At 54.8% G+C, this 22,524-nt stretch overlaps 2 protein-coding genes across 2 annotated transcripts; both read left to right on the plus strand.

Moving 5' to 3' along the window:
* Positions 1-559: 559 nt before the first annotated feature.
* On the plus strand, positions 560-2,785 carry aroM-2 (Pentafunctional AROM polypeptide 2; the record flags this gene model as incomplete). Its single annotated transcript, XM_036645048.1, has 1 exon — positions 560-2,785. The coding sequence occupies one exon, from the start codon at positions 560-562 to the stop codon at positions 2,783-2,785; it is 2,226 nt and encodes a 741-aa protein (XP_036489415.1).
* A 12,646-nt stretch (positions 2,786-15,431) lies between these two features.
* CGCS363_v013200 (putative transcriptional regulatory protein) lies at positions 15,432-18,445 on the plus strand (the record flags this gene model as incomplete). The annotated part of the gene is made up of 5 exons (XM_036645049.1): positions 15,432-15,593; positions 15,889-16,106; positions 16,157-16,324; positions 16,372-16,550; positions 16,602-18,445. 5 exons carry the CDS (start codon positions 15,432-15,434, stop codon positions 18,443-18,445), a joined length of 2,571 nt encoding a protein of 856 aa, XP_036489460.1.
* Positions 18,446-22,524: the final 4,079 nt, after the last annotated feature.

Genomic DNA, 22,524 nt, shown 5'->3' on the forward strand with positions numbered 1-22,524 from the left:
CCCTCCTTGTAGTCAGCAGCTTTCTTCTCTTACTCTTATCAATCCCGAGCTTCACAGCGCATATCGCGCCCCCGATCTTGAGGACGCCTCTTATGCAGCAACCTCACGACGACCCCCACCGGCTTCCTCTTCCCGGCGCATATCTCTGACACCATCGGATCACCTGACACCATTGGGGCCCTGCTCACTCGCTTCTCAACCATACTACACCATCTACCCCCTCTGTGACCTGTCAAGTCCATTCCAGTCGCCCTCTGTACTATCAAAATCCGACTTGGAACATCGGCTCGTCCTGTCATGGGATTTTGGTTTGACACTTCCAACACCAACTTACACCGCCAACATACTTCCCTACGGTCATCCGAGTTATTCTGAAGGAGGAGAAGGGGAGGGACCGGCCTACAGTGGTGTTGTTGCAGACTCTACGCCTCAGTTCACCGTCCCCGGCGTGACTGCTCGGATTTCTCAACTTGAAATCAACAGATCTTCGATGATAGACATGGCATCGGTGCACCAGCTGGGAGTTGGGCCGACGCCAGCACGCCCCCGCAGTATGAACATGAACGGATCTGGAAGCCACGATGTCGACATGGACGTTGACCGAAATGGAAGCCCTGCTGTTGTCGCGAGCAACACCAGGTTTGGGAGTGCTCCTCAGCGAGGGGACACGAGGATCGTCGTTATCATGTTTGGTTCTGGTCAGGACAAGATCGTCTCAGTCTTTGCCGATGTTCTGGGCAAACCGTTCGCTATCCGTTCTTCCTTCAAAGAGGTCAGCGCTGCGGATCATGGACTTGTCATTGGCATGCCGGCGGAGCTTGCAAAGAGCGACATCACCTCGAGAAACAAGGAGGTCGTTGTGGTCATCAACGCCCACTGTGTCAATCTTGGCATGCCGCCAGACATCTTCCTTTCGGCCGAGTGCGATTACGAGTTTCTGTACAGCGAAGCCCCTTTCTTCCGCCGGGACCTAGCAAGATTCATCTCCTTCACCTTGGGACAAATCAGCCACCACGAGACATTGATGTCAAAACCAAGGACATACTTCATCTCTACGACGTTTCCCGACGTCAGTGCGGCTTTGCCGAACATCGATATTCTCACGGTTGGTGCAGATGCTGTGGAAATTCGTGTCGATCTTCTCAAGGAACCACTTGGTGACGGTACCTATTCTGCTGTCCCTAGCTTGAGCTACGTGGGAGAGCAACTCATGCTCCTACGCCAACGAACGGAGCTTCCCATCATCTTCACGACAAGATGTACCAGAGAAAACGGACGATTCCCGATGGAGAACCCTGATCTCTACTACGAGTATCTGTATCGTGCCATTCAGTGGGGCGTCGAATACATTGACGTGGAACTATGGCTGCCCGAGGCCATCCGCAAGAAACTCTGGGAACAGAAAGGTAGCAGCCATATCATGTCCGCTTTCCACGACTTCTCCGGTACTTTCAAATGGCCTTCATCGCATGCAGAGCAAGTGTATGTGGAATCAAGCAAATATGCCGACATTATCAAGATGATTGCCATCATCAACGACCATAATGAAAACTTCGAGTTGGAATACTTCCGCTCAAAGATGAGGGCAGACTACCCAGACTCGCCGCCTTTCTCGGGAGTCAATATGGGAGAGACGGGACAGTTCTCTCGCACGTTGAACAGAGTCTTCACTCCCATCACGCATCCCTTGCTACCCATTGTGGCAGCCCCGGGACAGATGAGCGCCTCTGAAATCAACGCGGCCTTGGCCCTTTTGGGACAACTTCCTAAGAAGAGCATATACGGGATCACCACGCCAGCGTTCCGAAGCTCGACTCCCCAGGCCCCCTTTTACGAAAAGTGCTTCAACGAGCTTGGCCTTCCCCATTACTTTGCTGTTGTGGAGCGTCTTCCCAACAACTTCCAGGCGATGGAAGCGTGGTGCAACCAAAAGAATTTTGGCGGTGCTTACCTTAGCCCCCCTGTCTCGTGGAGCGGTCTGCTGAAACACAGCCCTTTCTTTGCGTCGTTGAACGGGGGAAAGGGACCGGAGTTGACTGAAGCCGCTCGTCTCATCGGAACTGTGGACACGATTATTGTCAAGTCAGCATCGTCATCGTCGGCCAACTCAGCACCGGCATCCATACCGTCGAGCCCGCGGCACGGACATCACGATTCCTTTGGCCATCTTGGTTCGGGCGTATCCAGCCTGTCTCCTAACACGTCTCTGATACTTGACAATGCCAGCTGGCGAGGCATTATCAGCACTTTGACGAGAGACATGGCACCCTCAGCATACTTTGGACGGACAGCCGTCGTTCTCGCTTCATCAGGTGATGATGCTGCGTCGATAATGTACGCTTTGAAGGCACTTCAGGTTGGCAAGATATACACAGTCGGTTTCCGAACACCGCCGGCGCTCGCTCGGGACGGGCCTGCGATTGAACCTTTCAACAGCCTCGAAAGCCTGAAGAAAGCCCAGACTGTCGGCGACGATGCGGCTCCCTTCCTAGTCGTCTCAGCCCTGGGACCAGAGAAAAGCAACATTGTCGGCATGCTTGTTCGCGTCTTTGGTGCCAATAACCAAGGAAGCTCCAATTTCAAGAAGGTCTTCCTTGACCTCGCAGATACTGCGGGTGCGAGGAAAGGTGGCGATCCTAGCATCATCGCTCAGCAGGCCGGATTCTCCGCATATGGGAGTGCTGATACCGCTGCTTTTACGACGGTCGAGACTCTGAGGCTGCTCGTCGGTCAGAACGTGCCCTACAGCTTCGTCAGGCTGGCAAGTGGCAGGAGTTTGTTCTGAGAGGGGGGAAGAAGACGACAGCTCGGGCCCTCAAATGTCTTGCACTGGGCAAACGACTTGCATCAAAAAACGGATAAGAATCATGGCGATGCGGATATCCAGCCCACAGCCTCATTCCAATGGAACCTTGTAGCAAGCCTTGCACTGCAGAATGAGCCAGCCAGAACCAGTGCGACACGACCAAGAGCGACGAGGACGCTTCGACAAGCTCCGGGTTCACAGGGAGCTAGACCACATGGAGCTGCATGGGGTTCTCTACGACAGCCAAGCCAGGCTATCGGCCGCCACCCCAAGTGCGGAGAACGGAGGGAGCAAGAAGCGAGCCAATTCCCTCAGCTGCATTTCCACAGCGTTCTCCCCACGGAGAACCGGGGGGCGGCTGGAGGCCCACTATGTCATTTCCGATTGCCAGGACTGAAAGAACCGCAGATGATCGTGCGGAAGCGGAAATGGGCACTGGCAAGTCTGTTATGACTTTGCTCTCATCCTGATTGCGAGAACTCGCCAGGAGAGGGAGGATACGAGGAAGAGTTCAATGCATGTACGGCGTTTAAGTGAGAAAGGGAAAGGAGACGACTTGCGGAGAGCATTTACATGATTTATTTCCATCCAATCTATGTACGCACGAGGCCAGACTAGCCCGGTCTCCTGCTTTCTCTGAAATGTAAGGTTTACTATGTAGGCGCTACATAGCCTGCCAATGGCAGCGCTGGTTTTGACCAAGAGCCAATTCCATATCGATCAAGTTCACCGGCCTGGCTGTAGCAAGTCTATTTGTGCTGTGTTCGTCGTGTCCACCTTAACGAAACCATCTGCGTCCTTGAAGATGGAGCGCGCGATCCTTGCCTAGGAGTCATGAATTCTGACTCAAGTTAGCAATTCAAAGACCCTTGCCGTGGCAGAGTTTTCCAGAAGAGACATGGGTTCTAATATTTTCAGGTCGGGCTACGGAGGTCTCGGGCAAGTGGCGAGTCTTTTGTCGTGCTGGATGCGCCTGATCCAGACTGAGGGCGACCTCCGGAGTACGAAAGCTCAAGACCTTCAGCTGTCAACACGTAGGCTCGGTGAACATTTCCACATGATCTTTCTTCCAGCTATCACCAGGCTCGATGTATTGCAGTGTCATATAGCCATATCTGTCTCCTCATTGATGAATGGTATTCCTGAAGGAAGGGAGGTTATTGGTCAAAGTGCTGCGCAGCAACTTCGAAATCATACAAGACTAGTAGCTCGGCGACCTCTTCTTCCTACACTTTGCTTGCGATTGAGGACTTGTTGACCTCAGAGGCCCAGGATGCTATGGAATAGGATTGGAAGGGATGGAAGTTGTTGTCGTCAACAAGTCACTAGGGGTATGAACCCTAAGTTCCTACAACAGACTCGACATGTCGTGATGTCCGCGTCTATCTCAGACCACATGGTTACATTCCTAGGGAGCAGATGGTCAGCAAATGTGGCTGACATGATTAGACGAAAGCGATCATCACCACCGTGGGAGAGGTAGAGAAAGAGATGACGCAGACCACACTGAGAGACGTCTCGGCAAGAAGCTTTTCAACAGCAGGTGATCGTTTGTGGGAAAGGACGAGACGGGAGGAGTGCCGCCGAGCTGAGCCGTGTAAGTCAGCACCGGTGGCCTGCAGGAAGCACCCTTTGCTCACTCCTATGGCCCATGAAACATGTCCACAGGCTTCCGTTAAGCACCAAAGGTAAGGTGCTCTGGGCAACCAGAACTATCCTTGGGCTGGACAATTGGACTGTGATGCAGACAGCTTCAGCCACCGGGCGAGCGTGAACCCTTCACGACCCCTGAGCCATTGGAAGCTGAAGGGTAGCGGCAGAAGGAGGGGTCGCCACGCCTGCTCGGGCCGTTCAAAAGACCATCACTATCCAGTCCACATGAGTGACGTGTTAGGTGAGCCCCTCCAAAGAGAGTAACCTCATCATGCAAGGGCGGGAGAGCAAAGCTAGCCCCCCCTGAGTGCGGTTGGACCGATCGGAAGGGTTCTTCAGGCCTCAACAGCGAATAAAGCGCGGTAATAACCGCGAACCTCGGGGGGACGGAACGAGACCGTCGATGGCAAAATCGTGGTTCAGAGTACTTGTGGCGGCAGGAACAACTCGGGAGAGTCGGAATGATCTGTGACGGTGGCAGGGGTGACGGCAGACACGCTAGTGAGCTGAGTGTGATATGAAAGAGAAGCTGATGGTGACGAAAACGCTACCCTGCTGAGTAGAGATGAAGTAGGAAAGAGGCTTGCGCTGAGATAGTGTCACTGTTGATGGGCATGTCTCCCAGAGAGGAGACGGCCGCCATCTCGGTAATGAAAAGTGACGTGTTTCAAAGGAATTAGGTGGCCCAATGCAGGTTTCCCGACCCGACCTCTCTTGACGAGTGATCTTTGCTTAGAGCAGCATGACGCATCTGCAAATGCTGGTTTGACTGCTGTCTACCCAAGAGATGACGATGCAAGACAGGGCGATTTGATGTAACACGGCGTCGGAGGCGTAGTAAATGACCACTTGGATTCCTGTCTCTTACTCCAAGGAAGGCAAGCACCCGACTTCCATGATGACGATGGCAGGACTTATAGAGGTCGTGTCGATGACTTTGAAAGCCAGCGAGTGACCATGAGCGATCTTCCAAAGCCAGCCCAGGCTGATAAGTTGATCTTCGATGGTGATCCTGAACGCAAGCCGCAGAATTCGTGTGGCTGGAGTTACCGAATAATGGCTCCTCGCTATTCGCTTTAGATGACCGCGAGACGTCGTTGCTGCGGTGCTTTTACCTCCGTGTGCTTGCCCGTAAAAGCATGGCCACATCGCCAAACCCTTTACGGTCGAGAGACTTTCATGAAGAGTGGCGTACCGGGCCGGCATTTCTCAGTGGTCAGGTGTCGCGGGGCATGCGTGTAGTGGAAGGTATTCTGTACAGAGTCAGGGTTCAAGACCTGCAGAAGTGAAGGTGGTGTTCGTGGTGGATGTGTGGAGGAGTGCGGAGAGGGGCATTTCGAGCGGAGTCACAGTACACTATTGGCAACCTTCCTCCCCAGCTCTGCGAGGCGGCCTTGACTCAGATGATGGTGGGCGTCTTCTCCAAATTCTCCAATTTTCGCCATAGCCATCATGGTGATTGGCACGGTTGAAGATGGCCCTTGAGCCGTAGGCAAGAGTCTGACAGAGTAGAAGGCTTGTGGGACGGGTTCGCGCGCAGCCGCCCATAAGCTTAAACGAGATATGCAAGGGCTGGCAGAGGGGATGAAGGGGAACTCGTCAAAATCGACGCGTGCGTCTGATGTACCGATTCAAAATATCGGTGGTGCTCGAAAATGTCGGAGACACCCGCAAGAACGGCGGTGAAGTCGGGGCAAAGCCGAGTCCCTCTTCAGTCATGTCCGGCAGTTCAGAGGTGACAGTCTGGGCATTGCCTGTCTCCCACATGGCTGGTTGAGAACGGAGGACCCGGCACGATAAATGAAGACAAGGCCGTCAGCCATGCAAGTTGAGAGTGAACCAGCGGCCAGACCATCGCCCCAGACGCCACCGACGAGGGATTGGGTCAACAGCGCCTGCTCGAGTCCAGGATCCTGAATTACGCATGCAACCAGAATGAGAAGAACTCCATTTCGGACCTAGTGCCTGTAGAGGATATATTAAGTGGCATCTCGTAGTCTGGCCTTGGTTCGGAGGCACGTTGTTGCGCTGGCCCAATCTCCCCGCGGTTTGCCGCACCATAATCAAGCTGTCTTGTTTGAAGTTCCCGGCGGTCCGGCCGCGCTGGTAACCGTGAGACAATGGGCCGCTGATGCGTGATGCTGGGTCGATAGTAGACAGTCATATAGATCTCCTCGGTTTGTGAGCCGGCGTAAGGATCGTCAGGACATCACACGGTAGCTAACGAATCGCTGAGAAAGGTAGGTCGCATCAGCTGATACCGTATCGCAGAAAGGCTTCTTGTGATAAGTGCAGGGACTTTGTTGTATTAGACAAGGCCGTAGTCTTCTTCCCGGGTTGCGGCAGTTGTGGGTGCCGGAGGTCGGCCGATCTTGGCGGCACAGGGCTCCTTCTTTTCTTTTCTGTCACATTGTGACGCTCTGTTGCCAACAATAAGACGTTGTCTGGTTGTGTCAGAGCCTCGGACTGACACAGAACCTGCCGGGCTATTTTGATGAGGACCGCAGGTCAAGAAATTAGATGCGGGTTTGTCCTGCTGAGATTGGATGACCGTTGAACGGAGCCGAGACCGGCGGCTCGAAAGAGCCTTCACGCCACAAGCGTCAACAGAACCGCTGTGCAACGTTTGAGACCCACGCGTGGCGGTCAAGACTGCTGCAGTAATGTAACGACGGCAGAGAGATTGTCTACGAACAAGTGACTGTTGGCGGTGCGGGACGAACCAGGGAATCACCGTTACCCCAAGATCATGCCCAAGATCATGAAGCAATGGTTGTACTGCCCTTGCAAAATTCCCTCTTCACGTCTGTGAGTTGAGGTCTGTAGGCCCGACTTTGCGATCCACAGAGCCAAAGATTGGAGACAGTTGGCTCTGAGGATCGTTCTTTTCGAAGGTCGAACCCACGCTACGGTCGGGGTGCAGTATGCAGAGTCAAAGCTTCTCGGCAATGGATCTTAACTGACGTCCGATAATGGTCGACGACCTCTTCTCGAACAGTGCCCTCCATTAGTCGGCTCACTAAGAACGGCAGGTCAGTAATCCGGGAGCCAACATATTCCTTGGGGCGCGGTAGACACCACGTGTAACGTAGAGTCTCTCGAGGAACCCTGCTCTCTTTCCAACCGCCTCGCGCGTTCTTTTTGATGGATATGGAGCATGGAGGTTGGCCCCCAAATTTGGAGAATATGGCCGTTGTTCTTTTAGCCTCGGTGCAGTAGCGCAGGACTGACACGGCGACGCCAGTGGCTGTCTGTCGTCGTTGTGGTGGCTGCATGCATGCCATCAGAGCTGGGCTTTAAGCGAAGCGGCACGAGTAGGTACAGTAGCACGTATCCGGCTGCTTCCAGAGGGCACAGGAGATTCCGACCGGGGCTCGTTTGGGTGCTGTTGCGCCGGCCTGTATCGGGTCCTTGAACCGAGCTGTTGAACCAAGCATTCTTCGGCCGCTACTCGGCTGGGCTCGCATTTGGGCTAGGTGCGGAGGGGTTTCTGGCAGTCAGGTGTACACATGCGGGGCAGCGACTTTGTCTTTCTGGTTCAAGCTTGCGAATATCGACTTTGGTTTTGTGATGGGAATGCTCGGCGCGCCCGCTGCAGCCAGATCTCAAGCCGTGGCAGTGACCTACGCTGGACAGGTGTGTGTCAACGTCCTTGTCCGATTGTGGGTTTCTCTGGTCGTGCACATGGTTGGAGACGCTGGAAGGCACTCAATATATCAGGAGGCAACTGTGACGACTTGATGGCAGGCAACCTGGGGAAGCCAGTATCCAATGTTGGCCCGACTAGTTGTCCAGCGGCTGATGGTGCATATGAGCGCCGGGTGGCTTGTGTTGGGTTGGCTGGGCGCTGCCAACGTCATTAATCTGGTGCGCGAATGCTCTGATTCGAGCGGCAAGCAGCATCTGCCATTGTCGTCGGTGTCGAGGGGGGCCCCATCCACGAGGAAATCCAACGGGAGGTTTGAACTTTGGAGACAGAAGTTGCTGCCCGTACTTCCTTGTCATCCAAGCAAGGTCGAATGAACCGCAGTTAGTGGGAACCCCCAGAAGTTGAGACGGTCTTGGCAATAGGCGTGACGAGGTGGTCCAGCATGGAGACAAAAGCAGAAAGCTTCTCCGCATCGATCGACACGCTCCCCGCTCCCCTTCAGCCGGAGACGTTTTTGGTGTGGTGCTCTCTCAATGGTGAGAAGTGATGTCGTTGCTGATGTTCTCGAGACCTCCGTTGCTTATTCCTGCGTGCCTGTTGCCTGTACGTACATGCGGTGCTGTGCTTTGCTGTGCCCGCACACCCTCCAAGCCAAGATCTCTGTTCCCGAGCCGCTCCACCCCTGGCGCGATTAAGTGCTGGCAAACCGGGGTCGTCGCCGTTCAAGCACCACATCTGGTTGCCATGTGCTGCGATCCCCAGGGCAGGCTGGGGACGTCAGGATGAAGCAACTTGCTGCCTAGGGGGGCCGAACGAAGGGTTCTGACCGAGCACCGAGGATGGATGGGTGGATGCAGACGCCATCATTGGCTCTCAGCAAAGGATGAGCAGACACCAGCCATGCCCTCGTGGTTCGGGTTGGGTTGGATTGAGGCGGGTGAGATTCCTTATTCCATGCGAGATGCGTGGCCAGAGAAGCGAGGCGAGTCTCGAACCGTGACCATTCGCGATTGTACCTCGAAGAAGGGATAGGTAGCCATGTAATATGAGGAGTACTATTGATGGTATCTTGATATGAAGGTGGAAGCAAGGTGAGGTTGTAAGGCAGCCTGCAGAAAACGTGGTGGTGGTGGCTGATGTTGTTGACATCCAAGTGTCTGCCTGTCTGTCTGTTTGGCTGGCCGGCTGGCTGAACTTGTTCTTCTGGAGAGTTCACGGCCAAGGTACCCAGGACACGCTCACGCAGGTCACACCTCGGGCATGCCAGACGTTATCTCGGAAACGGATTAAATGTCCCGATCCAGGAGCTGCTCGCAGACAGCAGGAGCACACCCAGTCAGCTTCATGGTCGATCCCCATGTGTCCTTCCTATTGCGCCTTTATCAGGTATCGTTGAACCACCCGCGACAGTAGTCAGGGAAGTCGTCAGTCAGCATTGGGTAAGAGCAGACAACCTGTTCCGTCCGTAACGTAGGTACTGGGCGTTGAAGAAGTAGCGGCGGCGGCACCAGCAACAGCAGCAGCAGCAACCCGCGACGGCTTCAACGGTTCTGCAGACAGTCGTTGGCACCCGCATGTGCTCTCCTCGAGGACAGGCCCGCTGCGTCTCCTATTGGGCATCCATCTGAACAGCATCGACCGTGAAAGTTCGCATGACAGCAACATGTCACCTGCCACCTGCGGCCTCGACGCCTCAAGGTCTGGCCTCAGATCCCAACTTGCACCGCACCCTGTCGATGAGAGGAGCTGTCCGGCTGGCCCGCCCATCTGGAGTCTTGTCCTGACCCGCAACTTGCCTTGAGCCCCGACCCCAGGACTGCACAAGGATCCTTCATCCCATCTTTTCTGCCTCTCCAGGGGGGCCCCGGTCAGCAAGCACCCATCCCCTTTTCCCTCACACACTCGTCTCCTCCTTCACTGATTCGCATTTGCCATGTTGTCTGCCATGCAGGCCGAGGAACAGGGCCAGCCAGCGTTGCCAAAATGCCACCATCGCAGAAAAGGGAATCTTTACGAACGAACAGGCAGGCATGGCCTAGTGTATCCGTAGGCCGTTGTTCGTCATTTGCTCCCGGTACTTGACGATAGTTTCATCCGAGGCAGAGTCATGCTTAAACGGTGGAGGGCCGCGGTTGCCAATGCCGAATCCGATCTCTTGTGCCGAGAGGCCATTCTTCTTTTCTTCTTTAGCATCTTGTCCTTTGCTTTCTTTTCTTTGCTCCCCCCTCGATCCCCCTCGAGATCTGACAGCAACGTGACAAGGGCCTGTTTGACGGTCCGGCCCTTGATCTCGGTCCCCCGAAATGGCGTCCGTCATTGTCTTGGAGCGGGACGAGTAGAAAGAAAAAAAAAAAAAAAAAAAAAAAAAAAAAAAAAAAAAAAGGGCCTGCGTCTTCATCGCGTGTTTGAACTAATCTGTCAAAAGTGTCAGTGTCAAACGTCAGCATCAGAGTCATGCCCGAGTTTGTATGAAGCCATGTCAAAGAAGAAATGACCTGTTCCAGGCCCGACCAGCCTGCGCCAAGGGCACCCCTACGGATGGGTATGATTAGATGGCCCGATCTTGGCGGTCCGGTGAGTGCCGGCTTGACCAACGGGGTCCGACACAGTGGTCTTGCACCAGGTTTGCGAGGACATAGCAATGGCGAGGCATGGTACACCCATCGCCTGCTTTCCCGTGGTCCTTTTCCGCGAGGGCGATATCCGTATTCGTCTCGCGACGTTGAATTTTGCCCGTGTGAGTACTTAACCCTGGAAGGCTGGCGAGCCCAGCACCACCACGAAAGCAACCTCACAAGGGGCGACGGGGCGCTCAGCCGGGAGCATTGTCTGCAACAGGCAGGACGAGACAAGAAGCACGAATAGAACAGGCCCCGAGGGCGGGACGGGCGGCGGGGATCTGGGCTGCAAAAATAACAGGCGACGCTGCTCATCACCCAGGGCTGTTGATCTGCCGGGAGTTTGACCAGCGCATTGCATGGCACCTTGTTGCTTTGCAATGTTCCTGTTCGTCCTAACAATCTTTTTTTTTTTTTCGTTGCGTACGGCGATCCAAACAGATTTCGTCTCACCTCACTGGAGAACGACTGGTCCTGCCCATGCACTCGTCGTTTCTTATTGTCCTCGAGATGGCACGAAGTATGCCTCTTGTTGATGGGACACGGCACAGTAAATTAATTGTCTGCCAGATGAGTCCTGGGGAAGTGCATGCATGCAATGTACGTAATATAAGAAGTACCGGCCTCGAGAGGTGCCGCCTTGACCGCGGAGGAGTCCATTCACCGGGCTTTTTGGCTTGTCGTTGCATGGCCACGCGCATTCCATGGGTAGCACAGTTGACCTCGGAGGTTCCATTCGAAGGGTGGTAGGTACTAACTAGTTGTTCGAGCATGCTTGGCGGCGACAACGTGCATGTAGGGGTTTGTGGACGCTGGCCTGTGTCAACTCGACTCGATCCGACGTGGTTTGATGCTGGCCGCTCCGTGCTGTCCCGTGATGAGCAGGAGGAGGCTCTGGGCCTAGAGAGACAATGAGACAAGACCATAAGCGAGTTCGATGTCTTTGAAGATAGGAGCGGGTGGAACAACGCGGCGCTCGTGCGTTTCTGCCGCCGCCCACGTGTTGATGAGCATGTCAAACGCCAGCGGATATATCTCGCGCAGGTTTAAGTTACAGCCCGGTGGGAAGAGAGGAAAGGTAGATTGCCTGACTTCCGCGAGCAAGTATGAGAGAAAAGGTTATTGAATGAGAAGTGGATATGTGTTTTCCAGAAACGCCCCATCTTTACGAGCAACGTATTGAGCAGCAGAGTCATGTTCGGTCGTGGCGCGGGCGGAACGGCTGTTGCGTGCCTTAGGGTTGTCGACCGGGGTGTTGTTGGTGGAGTGGCAATGGAAAAGACGTTGAGAAGGACCACTGGCTGCCCTCAGCTGAGGCCTCTCTCTACATCGTGCCGAGTGACTGGGAAGACCCTATTGCGCGGCCGAGGCTTAGAGAGGCGATGTGCGCCGTGTCGGTGAGCAAAAGTCTGGGTCAATCCTGGAGCCGTGTTCTGTAGCTGGCCGGATGAGGTCAACGGGCATACGAAGACGTGAAAGATATCCGTAGAGACAGAGACGACCACCAACAAACCTGACAACGAAAAATCCACAGATGAGACGTTTCGAGGTTCCCCTATGTCTTTAGCTCCGCTCAGTTCAGTCACAGACCTAGACTGGCTGAGGACGAGCGGCGTTCTGCCCTGCGACATGGGCCGGGGCAGAACGCGGCCGCCCACCGTCGGCAGCTTTGGCGAGGGTCGCCGGGATGCTGTGGACATGGCAGTTGACATCTCATTTTGCAATAAAAAAAAAGGCGACGACGGAGCAGGACAGGGCAGCCAGCAAATGTTCCTACGCAACATCGGGGCAGGCGGGCGGCGGCGGCAACGTCGGGATGCTGCTCGGGCAGGCGGCGCTGCAAGCACCCGACATCTCGGGGCTCACAAGCTTTCCGCTACCTTATGTTGACTGCCCTCCAAAGGCCTGGTGTCTGTGATTCGATTCCCATCTTGCATGTCGAGTGTCCCGGACAGCGGGTAGTTACATGATATTGAAGGACGGCGCAGAGGGCGTGAGGTACCCGTGCCGTGTACGGCGCCTTGACTTATCGGACTCTGTTAAGACAGGGAACGTGTGGTACTTGGGGAGATGATGTACCGGCTTTGTGTGTAAATCTCGGTGGGGACTTTCGGCCTGTTCCTTTCTCCAGTCCTCCCTCCACATGGTGGGATCTTTCCCTTCTTTCCACCAAAGCTCAGACAAGAGTGGTGCAAGTCCATCTCATGTTGTCGGCTCAGTGGACATGACCGCAGAGGGGAGAACGTGGTGCCCCATGTTCCTCCCGTCTTTTCTCAGGCTTGGCAAATGCAAACTGCCAACTTCACCTGCTCAGAGCAGAGAGTCCAATGGGTTCCAGTGAACCTGGCCTCGGCATCGTCCCATCGCACAATCACACTCACAGTGTCCGTCATATGGCTGGCCTACGTTCTCCGCGGCTGCAGGGCGACTTCTATTCCTCGCAGTTGGCTCCACCGCCGTCGAGAAGAGCGGCTCGCATTCATGGCCACCCCTCTCCCGCCCACCAGCATCACGTTGACATCGACCTCACCAGGCCAGGCCAGGCCAACCCAACCCAACCCTACCCAGCCGGCACAAACAGAGATCACTGTCTACCTTGGCTGGTGCTTACCGCCTGATGTGCTGCCGGTCCGCCCCATCTGGGAAAAGCGACCTGTCTATCTCGCATGGCCTCTTCCACTGCGGCAGTGTATGTATGTATGTACACTGCAGTGACCAGATGCGCTGCACACGCTGCTTTTTTACGCGCAGCGAGCATGCTCACTTCTCATCTCGGGACTCCACACATCCCATCCAACATGAACCCTGGCCCGTCTGGACGCAGTGTATGTATCTCGGGTCGTGTGAGAGGAGAAGAAACGACTGGAACGCCACAAAGCAGGTACCTTACGTTCGTTAGCCACGCGAGTCTGCAGCAACCCGTGTGTCTCGAACGGGGAGGTATCAACTCCCACCTTGACAATCTTTTGATCCGGCGTCAGTCATTGCTGACAAGTCCTGACAGACAAGACATGGCAGCATCAGCTTCCTCGATCCTGTCTGTGTGGTTTCGACCTCGAGCGGCATTGTCAACGCTTGTTTTAGGTACACGAAGAAGAAAAAACGCCGATGAGATGAGCGGCAGCACAGCGGGTGGCTCAACCGCCTGTCCTTGTTTACCTTTGTGCTTGCCTTGGAGCCCGACTCGTCTCCCTGAGTTTTTTTGATTGCATTCCTCTTTTCTTGTTTCATTGCCCAACAGAATACAGCACTGGACAACGACAAGGCATTGTCCTACCCGTTGTCGATGTTCTCCGAGACATTCGTGTGCGTCGGCATCGGGAGAGGTTCGCCGGCCTTTTGGGTGCTTTGGATGTCCAAGTCAGTCCCGTATCCGTACCTTAGGGCCTCACAGCTGTCTTTTTTCCATTCCGTTGCCTGGGTCTTTCTCTCCTCCAGGCTAAGGTAGGTAGCTAGCAGTATCCGTAACTGTTAGCAGGAACAGGGGTGGGTGGGCGTCAAGGCCCAGGATCCCAGGGTGGCAGCCCCCAGGTCGGCTCCTAGCTCGCATCGAGACCTTCGACAGAACAAGACAAGCCTCGCTGGTAACCCCCCATACCCCGGCCTGCACGCTAGGTACGTTAGCAGCAGGTTGCCCCATCTTTCCCCAACATCGTGCCCCCCCAAACGTCCCTCCCAGGGCCCCCCCTCCCCTCTCCGAGTCTCCTCCTGGGTCCCGAGTCCCAAGTCCCAAGGCCCAAGTGAAGTCCTTCCTCGGTCCTTTCCTGCTGGGCCCTCCTCATTCCCCTCAGGGCTCCGCTCCCCTCTCTGTCGCCTGCATTGTTCCTCGTTGGCTGACCACACTCCGACTCCATCACTCAGTCACTACCGGTCACTCACTCACACACACACACACCAACGCAGTCCATCTCTATGTCTCTCTCTCTCTCCTCCCGGCGTTTGTAAACCTGGACCTCCTAGGCAGGTAAGGCAGTAAGTGTACAGAGTACCTACTCCCCCTCCTCTGCTCCTGACCAGTCCCTGGTTTGCTGGCCTGCACTGCTCTGTCCCGTTCCTAGTGCACTACGACTCCATGACCGCCCCCCCAGTGCTGCTCTATTTTATTTTTCTTCTGCCCCCTTCGTGCAACCTCCCTTTCTCCTCTGCCTTGATTGGACTCGAGCTCCTTGTCAATCTCTTTCCCCCTGGTTCTGTAACCGTTCACTTTTGCTCCCCTGTTGCTTGATGCATCCGAACTGCCTCCCAGGGCGACGAGGGACGAACACACCCTAGTCGGCTGCAGTACCTAGCCACCTCCACATGTCTACACACAGACGGCCACTTGGGGGACAGTCATCATTTTACATGCTAGGCCGCGCCTGGTAACCTCTTTGCCCTTCCTTACTTCATAACCTCACCCGTCCCCGATCCTGTCTCGCTACCTACCCTTAGCTCGGCTTCTGTTCTGGCTTCTGTGCTTCCGCACTTCAACCACAGACCTCTTCGCTCGTCATCTTGGTCGACATCCAGCAGACGACTTACAGGCCGCATTGGAGTTGCCTCGACATGTTGTGAGAGACGGACCGGCTTGCTTTCCACACAGCCAGACCAGACCCAGCTTGCTTGAACCAACAGCTTCTCGCCCCCGACTTTCGGAACCGTACCGAACTGAGCAGCAACCAACCCCCAAAACTCTCTCTTATTACCTACACCCGCCCCCAAAGACATGACGACGTCCATCTTCGAACCAATGAACGGAATCGCACCTCCCGGAGTCCACCCCGTGGCCATGTCCCGTCCTCAGGTCGGCATCGAGCGCCTACCAACACGGCGGATGAGCAACGAGCCCCGGGAATCCATGAACTGCAAGTCATGCCGCAAGCGCAAGGTGAGACACCAACGTGAAATCTCGCGGCGCTGTACGCAGGCTAGATATGCGCGCCTAAAGCTCTGAACCAATGTCTTAACAAATACATCCTTCTAGATCAAGTGCAACAGGCTCCGCCCTTCATGCGAAGCGTGTCAAGTTTTTCAATGTCCATGCATATACGGTAAGCAGAGCTCCGTCATCGACTTGACTGAGAATTTAGCTGTGAGAGGGTCCGTGGTTTGACTGACTTCATTGTTTTGCTATTGCAGATGCTGTGCCGAAGAAACGTGGACCCAAAACTGATGTACTCGAGGCGCTCTTGAAGAGAGTGGATGGCTTGGAAGCAAAGCTGAAAGAGAAGAACGAGGGAGAGAAAACGCCAACGACGCCAACGACTGCTGGAATCAAGGAGGAAGACGCTTCTCGCCCTGAAGCTGACACGGAGGACAGCCCAAATCCCAAGCGTCTAGCTCTGGACACTTCGAAGGTAGACGTTGATGAGTCGGCCATCTACTCGCCTGCACCCGCAAGGTAGGCCTTCTCCCAGGCGAATCATAGAAACCGTCACCTAACTTGAGCAGTGAGCCTTCACCACCAGGTATTCAGCCTGATGCGCTCCTGGATACGTACTTCACCAGGTTCCATTCCAAGCCATATCACATCCTCGACGAGTCGTCGGTTCGACAAAGGCTGCAGTTGAATCAATTACCAAACTACCTGGTCCATGGCATCTACGCGGTTGCTGCGAGGTATGTGTGGCCAAAGAGGGCGCTTTCGGCTACTAACCCGTCTTCAGATACACTCCTCACCCTAGCGGTTATCAGTCAGCTGTTCAACTTAGCGAAGAGTTTGCTGCCAGGGCAAGAGCAGAGATAGACACGGATGAGCCTTCAGTCGATGCCTTGCAAGCTTTATTGTTGCTCGTAATTGCCTTCACGGCGGCAGGCAAGGGCAAAAAGGCATACATGTTGATGAGTACGTGCATCACACCATGAGCCACGCGATGATGCTAACACAGGTCCACAGCAAACGCAGTAGGGATGGCAATGGCCCTCGAAACTCACCGCGAAATGGACAACCATGCTCGAGTCACGCCTGTTGAAAGAGAAATGAGGAGGAGGCTGTTTTGGACATGCTATTTGCTCGACCGGTTTCTGGCCTGTGGCTCAAAACGCCCTTCTCTCATCGGCGACAAGACCATCCTCCTCCGACTCCCATGCTGGTCACCGAATCCCTCAGCACCACCCATCGACGGCGAATTCTTTCAGTCTGGGTCCAATCTCCAATTTCTTCAGGGCAGTGGGAAAAAGTCGCAGGGAAGCACGGGTATGCTTATCGACATTAGCCGCATTCTCGGCATCACAAACCGATACCTTGCAGCCGGAGGTGTGAAGGGCGACTCTCACTTTCCTTGGCACTCGCTCTCAAACCTCTCCAAGATCCGTCAAGACCTGGACATCTGGGCATCCGGCACCGAAGACGTCTTCTCGAGTTTGGATACGCTATTTGGCCAGCCCGACTCGACGATCCTCGTCCTGAGTAAACTGATCTACCATCTCATTCACTGCCTCATCTACCGACCGTTCCTTCCGATCGACCTTGCCGAGCTTGCTGGAACCGGACAGCATCAGTCATGGCAGATTGAAGCGACAAACATGTGTTTCCTCCATGCGAACGCCATCTCCGAGCTCGTGGAACTCGGTAAACAAACCGGAACAATCGAGTGGCCAGCTTTTGTTGGCTACTGCATTTGCACTGCAGGCACAGTTCACATTCACGGCGCACACTACAACAAGAACGGAAGTGGAGACTCAACAGTGTTCAGCATGTCGGCCGACTTCTTGTCCCGCGAGATGCAACAACTGAGCGAGCTGCGGTATGCGTGGGCCAGCGTCCAGCACCAGAGAGAAACGCTCCAGGGCATTTACAACGCCCATTCCGAGCTTGTCAAGAGTCTAGGAAACAACCCCATGCGATACTCTCCAGCTTTCCACCTCGAGGATTTCTTCGACCGATACTCCAACATTGGTGGACCTGGCGGCCAGACGTTCAACTTCGATGCCGCGAACTTGAGCCTGTCTGACGTCGTTGTTGACTTCACCACGGACACTTACACGGGACATGATCTCTACGCACCTCGCGCGAACAGCATGCACGAGAACGAGCGGCCGAACCTCAAGCGCAAGAACACCGCGCCATCTGGCCGCAAGCGTCCGGACCCGAAGGTCCTGTCGCCGCTCAGTACTACCAGCATGGCCCCTCCGCATGGGTTGCCGACGCCGTCTCACGCCCGCCACTCGTTCTCTCACCCCACCCCGACAATGGCTGCCCACCCATCCCCGGGTCTCTTGGCAACACCCACCTCGTTGCCACCTCACCCTGAGGCAATCGAACATGCGCCCATACCAGTGCCTCATGGGCAGTACGATGAAGCAGCTGCAAATAACGCGGCGGTAGCAGCGGCGGCCGCTGCGGGGTTCTCTCTTGGACCTCAACACCATCAGCAGGGTAACATTCCCACTCTATCCTCGACTCCCTTCTCCCCTCAATTCAGCTTCGCGACCCCTGGACCAAACAGCAACAACGAGGGAGGCGGTAGCTACGACCCCATGTTTGGCGGTCTACCAACCAACGCTTTCGGCAGCCCTGCCGCATGGCACGGCGACGACGGAGGAAACAAGGTGGCACCGGGGGTGGCCGCACCCAGCCCGGGCAACAAGAGCAACAACGGCAGCACTGGAACCGGTCCCGGCGAAGAGAAGGATCCCTTCCTGAGCCTCTTGGAACAACTTGCTGAGAACGAGCACCAATTCGCACGTCCGGGTAGCGAGCTCGACTTCTTCTTCGGCGGCACTGGCGCGCCGCAGTAAACTTGTGTGTACGATTCGACGATCCTCCAGCTATGGCTCGTACGTCAAAAGCTGGCAGGTCATTTCCTCAATTTTTATTTATCTTTCCGCCTAGCACGATACCTCTGCTTTTGCGCACACTTTTGTTTGGAAACATGGACAAAGCTCGGGGGCAATTGGCATTCTTTATAGAAAAGGGGGCAAAAGTCATCATCAGGACGGAAACGGCAATTCTGGACGGAGCGTTGACGATGGGATGATCTAGCATGTCTGGGAGTTTTATTTATGGCACTGGGTGCTTTCTCAGCGGGGGGTTGTGTATGAACAACGAACAAGCATCCATGGATCCTTTTCGGATAATGGCTTTCACGGAGGCAGAGAGAGATTCGGGGTCTCGCATTGGAGGGAGGGGCCTTTACCATTCTTGATCGCTGAGCGACGGGGGGTCCCATCGGGGCAGATAACCTGTCCTCATGCTACCCTATTTTAGGGACTTTTTATTTTAGCTTTGACGAGAGAGTTCTGAGGACTCTACAGTACACGCTTACCAGAGCCTGTCACAATGGAACCAAATATTTCAACGTCATATCTGTGTCTGCTATCTTATCAACCGAATCAGTGACGTTTTGTAGATGCCTCCCGGTGTAGACACCTCGGTCTGATCCGATCGAACCCCAAGACTTTTCGTCACCGCAGTCACTCTGCACGTCTGGCACAAAGTCCCGACCTGGGGAAACCGGCCCCAGCCAAGACAAAGACATATGCCCAGTCTTCAGCTCGGGGTTGGTTCGCATCTACGCCACCAAGACGAGGGCTGGCTGAGAGTCCTGGGGAAGGGGGATGGGTGGGCTGTTCATTTGGGCGCGCGCAAGTAGTCAGGTCCAGGTGCAGGATTGCCGGGCAGGTGACATGGTCTTGGGCCTCCATCTCTCTCTCGCTTTCTCCATGTGCATTGCACGCGCTTGCCTTCCCGCCCCGTTCAAAAGGGCAAAGAAAGCAAGAGAGATAGGACAGGCAGTCAGGCACCCTGGGGGTCGTCATGTGTCTCGGCCGAGCGGAAGGGAGGGGACAGCAACCAGGATCTTTTGACGAGAAGAGCCAAAGGTGCCGGTGCGACGCTGTAATGAGGTAGCGAATGCGGGGATTTTGGGGCAGGCTGGCGGGCAGAGGCACCGGAAACCAGGGTCTGAACACGACCTACGGAAGATGCCTTACCCCTTCTGAGTTGCCCCCTCGGTATTCGCTCGGGTCGGGAAGGGAACGGTGCGAGGAATCGGCAGGCAGGCAGGCAGGCAGGCAGGATGCATGGGGCTGTTTTTCTCTCTCTCTCTCATGCTTGTTGTATCCGTACAAGGTACCTGACCTAAGGTACATCATGGAGGTGAAGTTGTGGCGGCAGCGGTGTGTGCGGCTCCGTGGTGTGCGGATGGAGGTCTGCTGCTAGCTAATAAGGTACCTTACCTTGCCCTGTTGGAGTGCAAGAGATGAGAGGAGGTGTGGAGGAGACGGGCTCCGTTTCGCGCGGCTGTTCGGGCCGTCGCATCTGAGGCCCTTTCTTTCGCGTTTTCTTTTCTTTTATTCTAGAAGAATGAAGGGGGAGGGGGGCATATAGCAGAGGGCACATATCGGGCGACCTAAGCTTGGGGCGGGCTGGTAGTGAGGTGGTAGTGAGGTTGGGGTAGGATTTCTGGGGTTGGAGGGAGCGGGCTGGGGTTCAGTCCGGGGTTTGTGTGGCGCGCGTGCCTGGCTGTGCGCTGGAGCTGTCAGCCAGTCAACGACAGCACCTGGCAGGCTGGTAATAGCTGCTGCAGGATGGATGTGGGAAACGGGAAAAGGCGGGGAGAGGAAGACCGAGTAAGTGATGGGTTGTTCAGCTACACCAGCAGCGAGACTGTCCACGATGAGAATCCAACATATTAAATGGGAAGGATCAAAAGGAAGTTTTGAGTTGGGAGGGGTTGGATGGATGGACGCATGGAAAAGGGTCTCTGGTGGTTTTCCGTGGGTTGGTCGACCCTGGATTCGGGTCACGCGCGGCGTTCCTGGGTGTTAATCTCGACGCCGGACGGGACTGGGAAGGGATCAGCATCAGCAGCCAGCGCCGTTGGTAACGTTGGGTGACGGGGAAGTATTGCGGAGATGCGGGGGAAAGGTAAGGTACGGTACCTAAAGCTGCTGAACGCGTGTGGAGGGTTGGCTGTATGGCTTTGGCAAGGCGTGATTGGTATGAGGGCGGGATACGGAAGTCTAGTTGGCTTCGGCGTCGGTTCGAGGTTGTTTTGCTTGTGTAATATTCGTATTTGAGGGGGTGCGCGGTGCGCCGGGGATGGGCGGGGGCGGACGGACGACGGCCGTGCCGAACGGAGGCCGGGCTTGACGCATGACCACTCCGGAGCAGCTGTGCGACTCTTAGAAGGAGCCAGCTATAGCCCGACCGTGCCAGCGCTTGAATAACAACACCTGGAACGGTCTCAGATAGAATTGTTCGCCTCCTGACTTGTGCCTCAGGGCGGGTGCACGCATTGCATGTGCCCTTCGCTAAAAGACCAGACTCCGGGGAGATGCCGTGGTGACGGCCGGCAGTACGATTGTCACCCTCCGTCATCTGCGTATACGACCGGGCCTCTGATGCCGATGCGAATTACCAGAGCGAATACGAGAGACTATGCTGACATCACATCATAAATGAATGGCTAGACCTCCCGGTTGCTGCACATGGCAGGGAGTGTTGTCATACGGGGCAAGGCCATGATTTCCTGAATCCCTGGAGTTGTATGACCGGCCATGTCTGCCAATATTTGAGTTCTGCCTAAGATGATAGCGGCTGCTTCAGCCTAGACTGAGGCTTGGGGCTGGTCTGAATGCTGCGGGAATCGCCCATGTCGTTGTGCCAGACTGTTATTTGATACTGCAAGAACCAGAGCAGCATCAACTCAAATTTGTTCTCGATCCGATAACGACGCTGATTCTACACGTATTGCGCCTAAGTTTCCAACAATGACTCGATGTTAAGTTGTACTGGGTGAGGATGCTTCAGTTTCTGGGCGAATTAGCTTCAATGTATGCCATTTGGCCGCGTTAGTTCATCTATGATACTCAAATACTGCACGGGAAGTATGACGAGCAACTTTGACTCAGTGGGATACTCGTGATTACATAGATTCTTCCCCTGCTAACCCATCGACGAATAACGCCCACAGCATTGGTGGCTTAGAAGTGTATCTACTTACCCTGCTGGATGTCGGCTATTTCGACTCGTAAGAACATAGCTTACCTAGCAAGGTTTCAACAACTTATTTCAAACATAGAAGCAACTGCTATTATTGATGAGACACATAAGGCGCTATGATCTTGTGTGTGCAAAACAGCTTGGTCAATCACAGCCAGCCATGTTGAATGCTCTTCTCATGCAAAGAACAGGACCGACCGCATTATGGTACCCAGCATATGCCAGAGTTCAAGCTTGAAGTCATTTCATCCACGGCAGAAGTTGATAGTGCCGCGCACATGTTCACTGTTCGGTATCCGCGGGAACCCGTTTCACGGTTCAAGATGTTTGAACCCCTACGGTCTCTCGCAGAGACGACATTCTTCCTACGAAGGCGCAACGCCCGAGATGGAATGTTTTAAGATTTCCCGTACTGCGTTATGTGAAATTCAGCATGAAGGCGAACGACTTCGAAATCCAGATATGGTTGGGCTGTTGGTCATCTTCATCCCTAGCTATCTGAGAGCTATTCGCGTTATCGAGAGGTAAATCACTTCAGAAGACCGTCTAAAGTCGAGTAATTAGTAATCGAAACTTTAAAGACGCACCTTACAGCCGCTCGGTTGCTGTAGTCGGTAATCCGGGTCAGCTGGCCTTCAACCAACTCCATTCCCGCTAGCATTCACGAAAAGACATTCGACGGGAGGTTTTTAAGTACCCTTGAGAATACACGTCCGTCATTCTAGTCCGGGTCAGACATACCATGCATCTGGATTGAAACAAATCATGCTGAGTTCCTAGAGCCGAATGAATATTTCTGGAAGCTCTTGAAAAATGCCGCCGGACGTGGCCACGCTGGGAAATCCCGGGCAATCCCGGGCATACATACCGT

The sequence above is a fragment of the Colletotrichum siamense genome, assembly GCF_013390195.1.
Source record: "Colletotrichum siamense strain Cg363 chromosome Unknown KSG_Cg363_contig09, whole genome shotgun sequence".
Taxonomy (NCBI): domain Eukaryota; kingdom Fungi; phylum Ascomycota; class Sordariomycetes; order Glomerellales; family Glomerellaceae; genus Colletotrichum; species Colletotrichum siamense.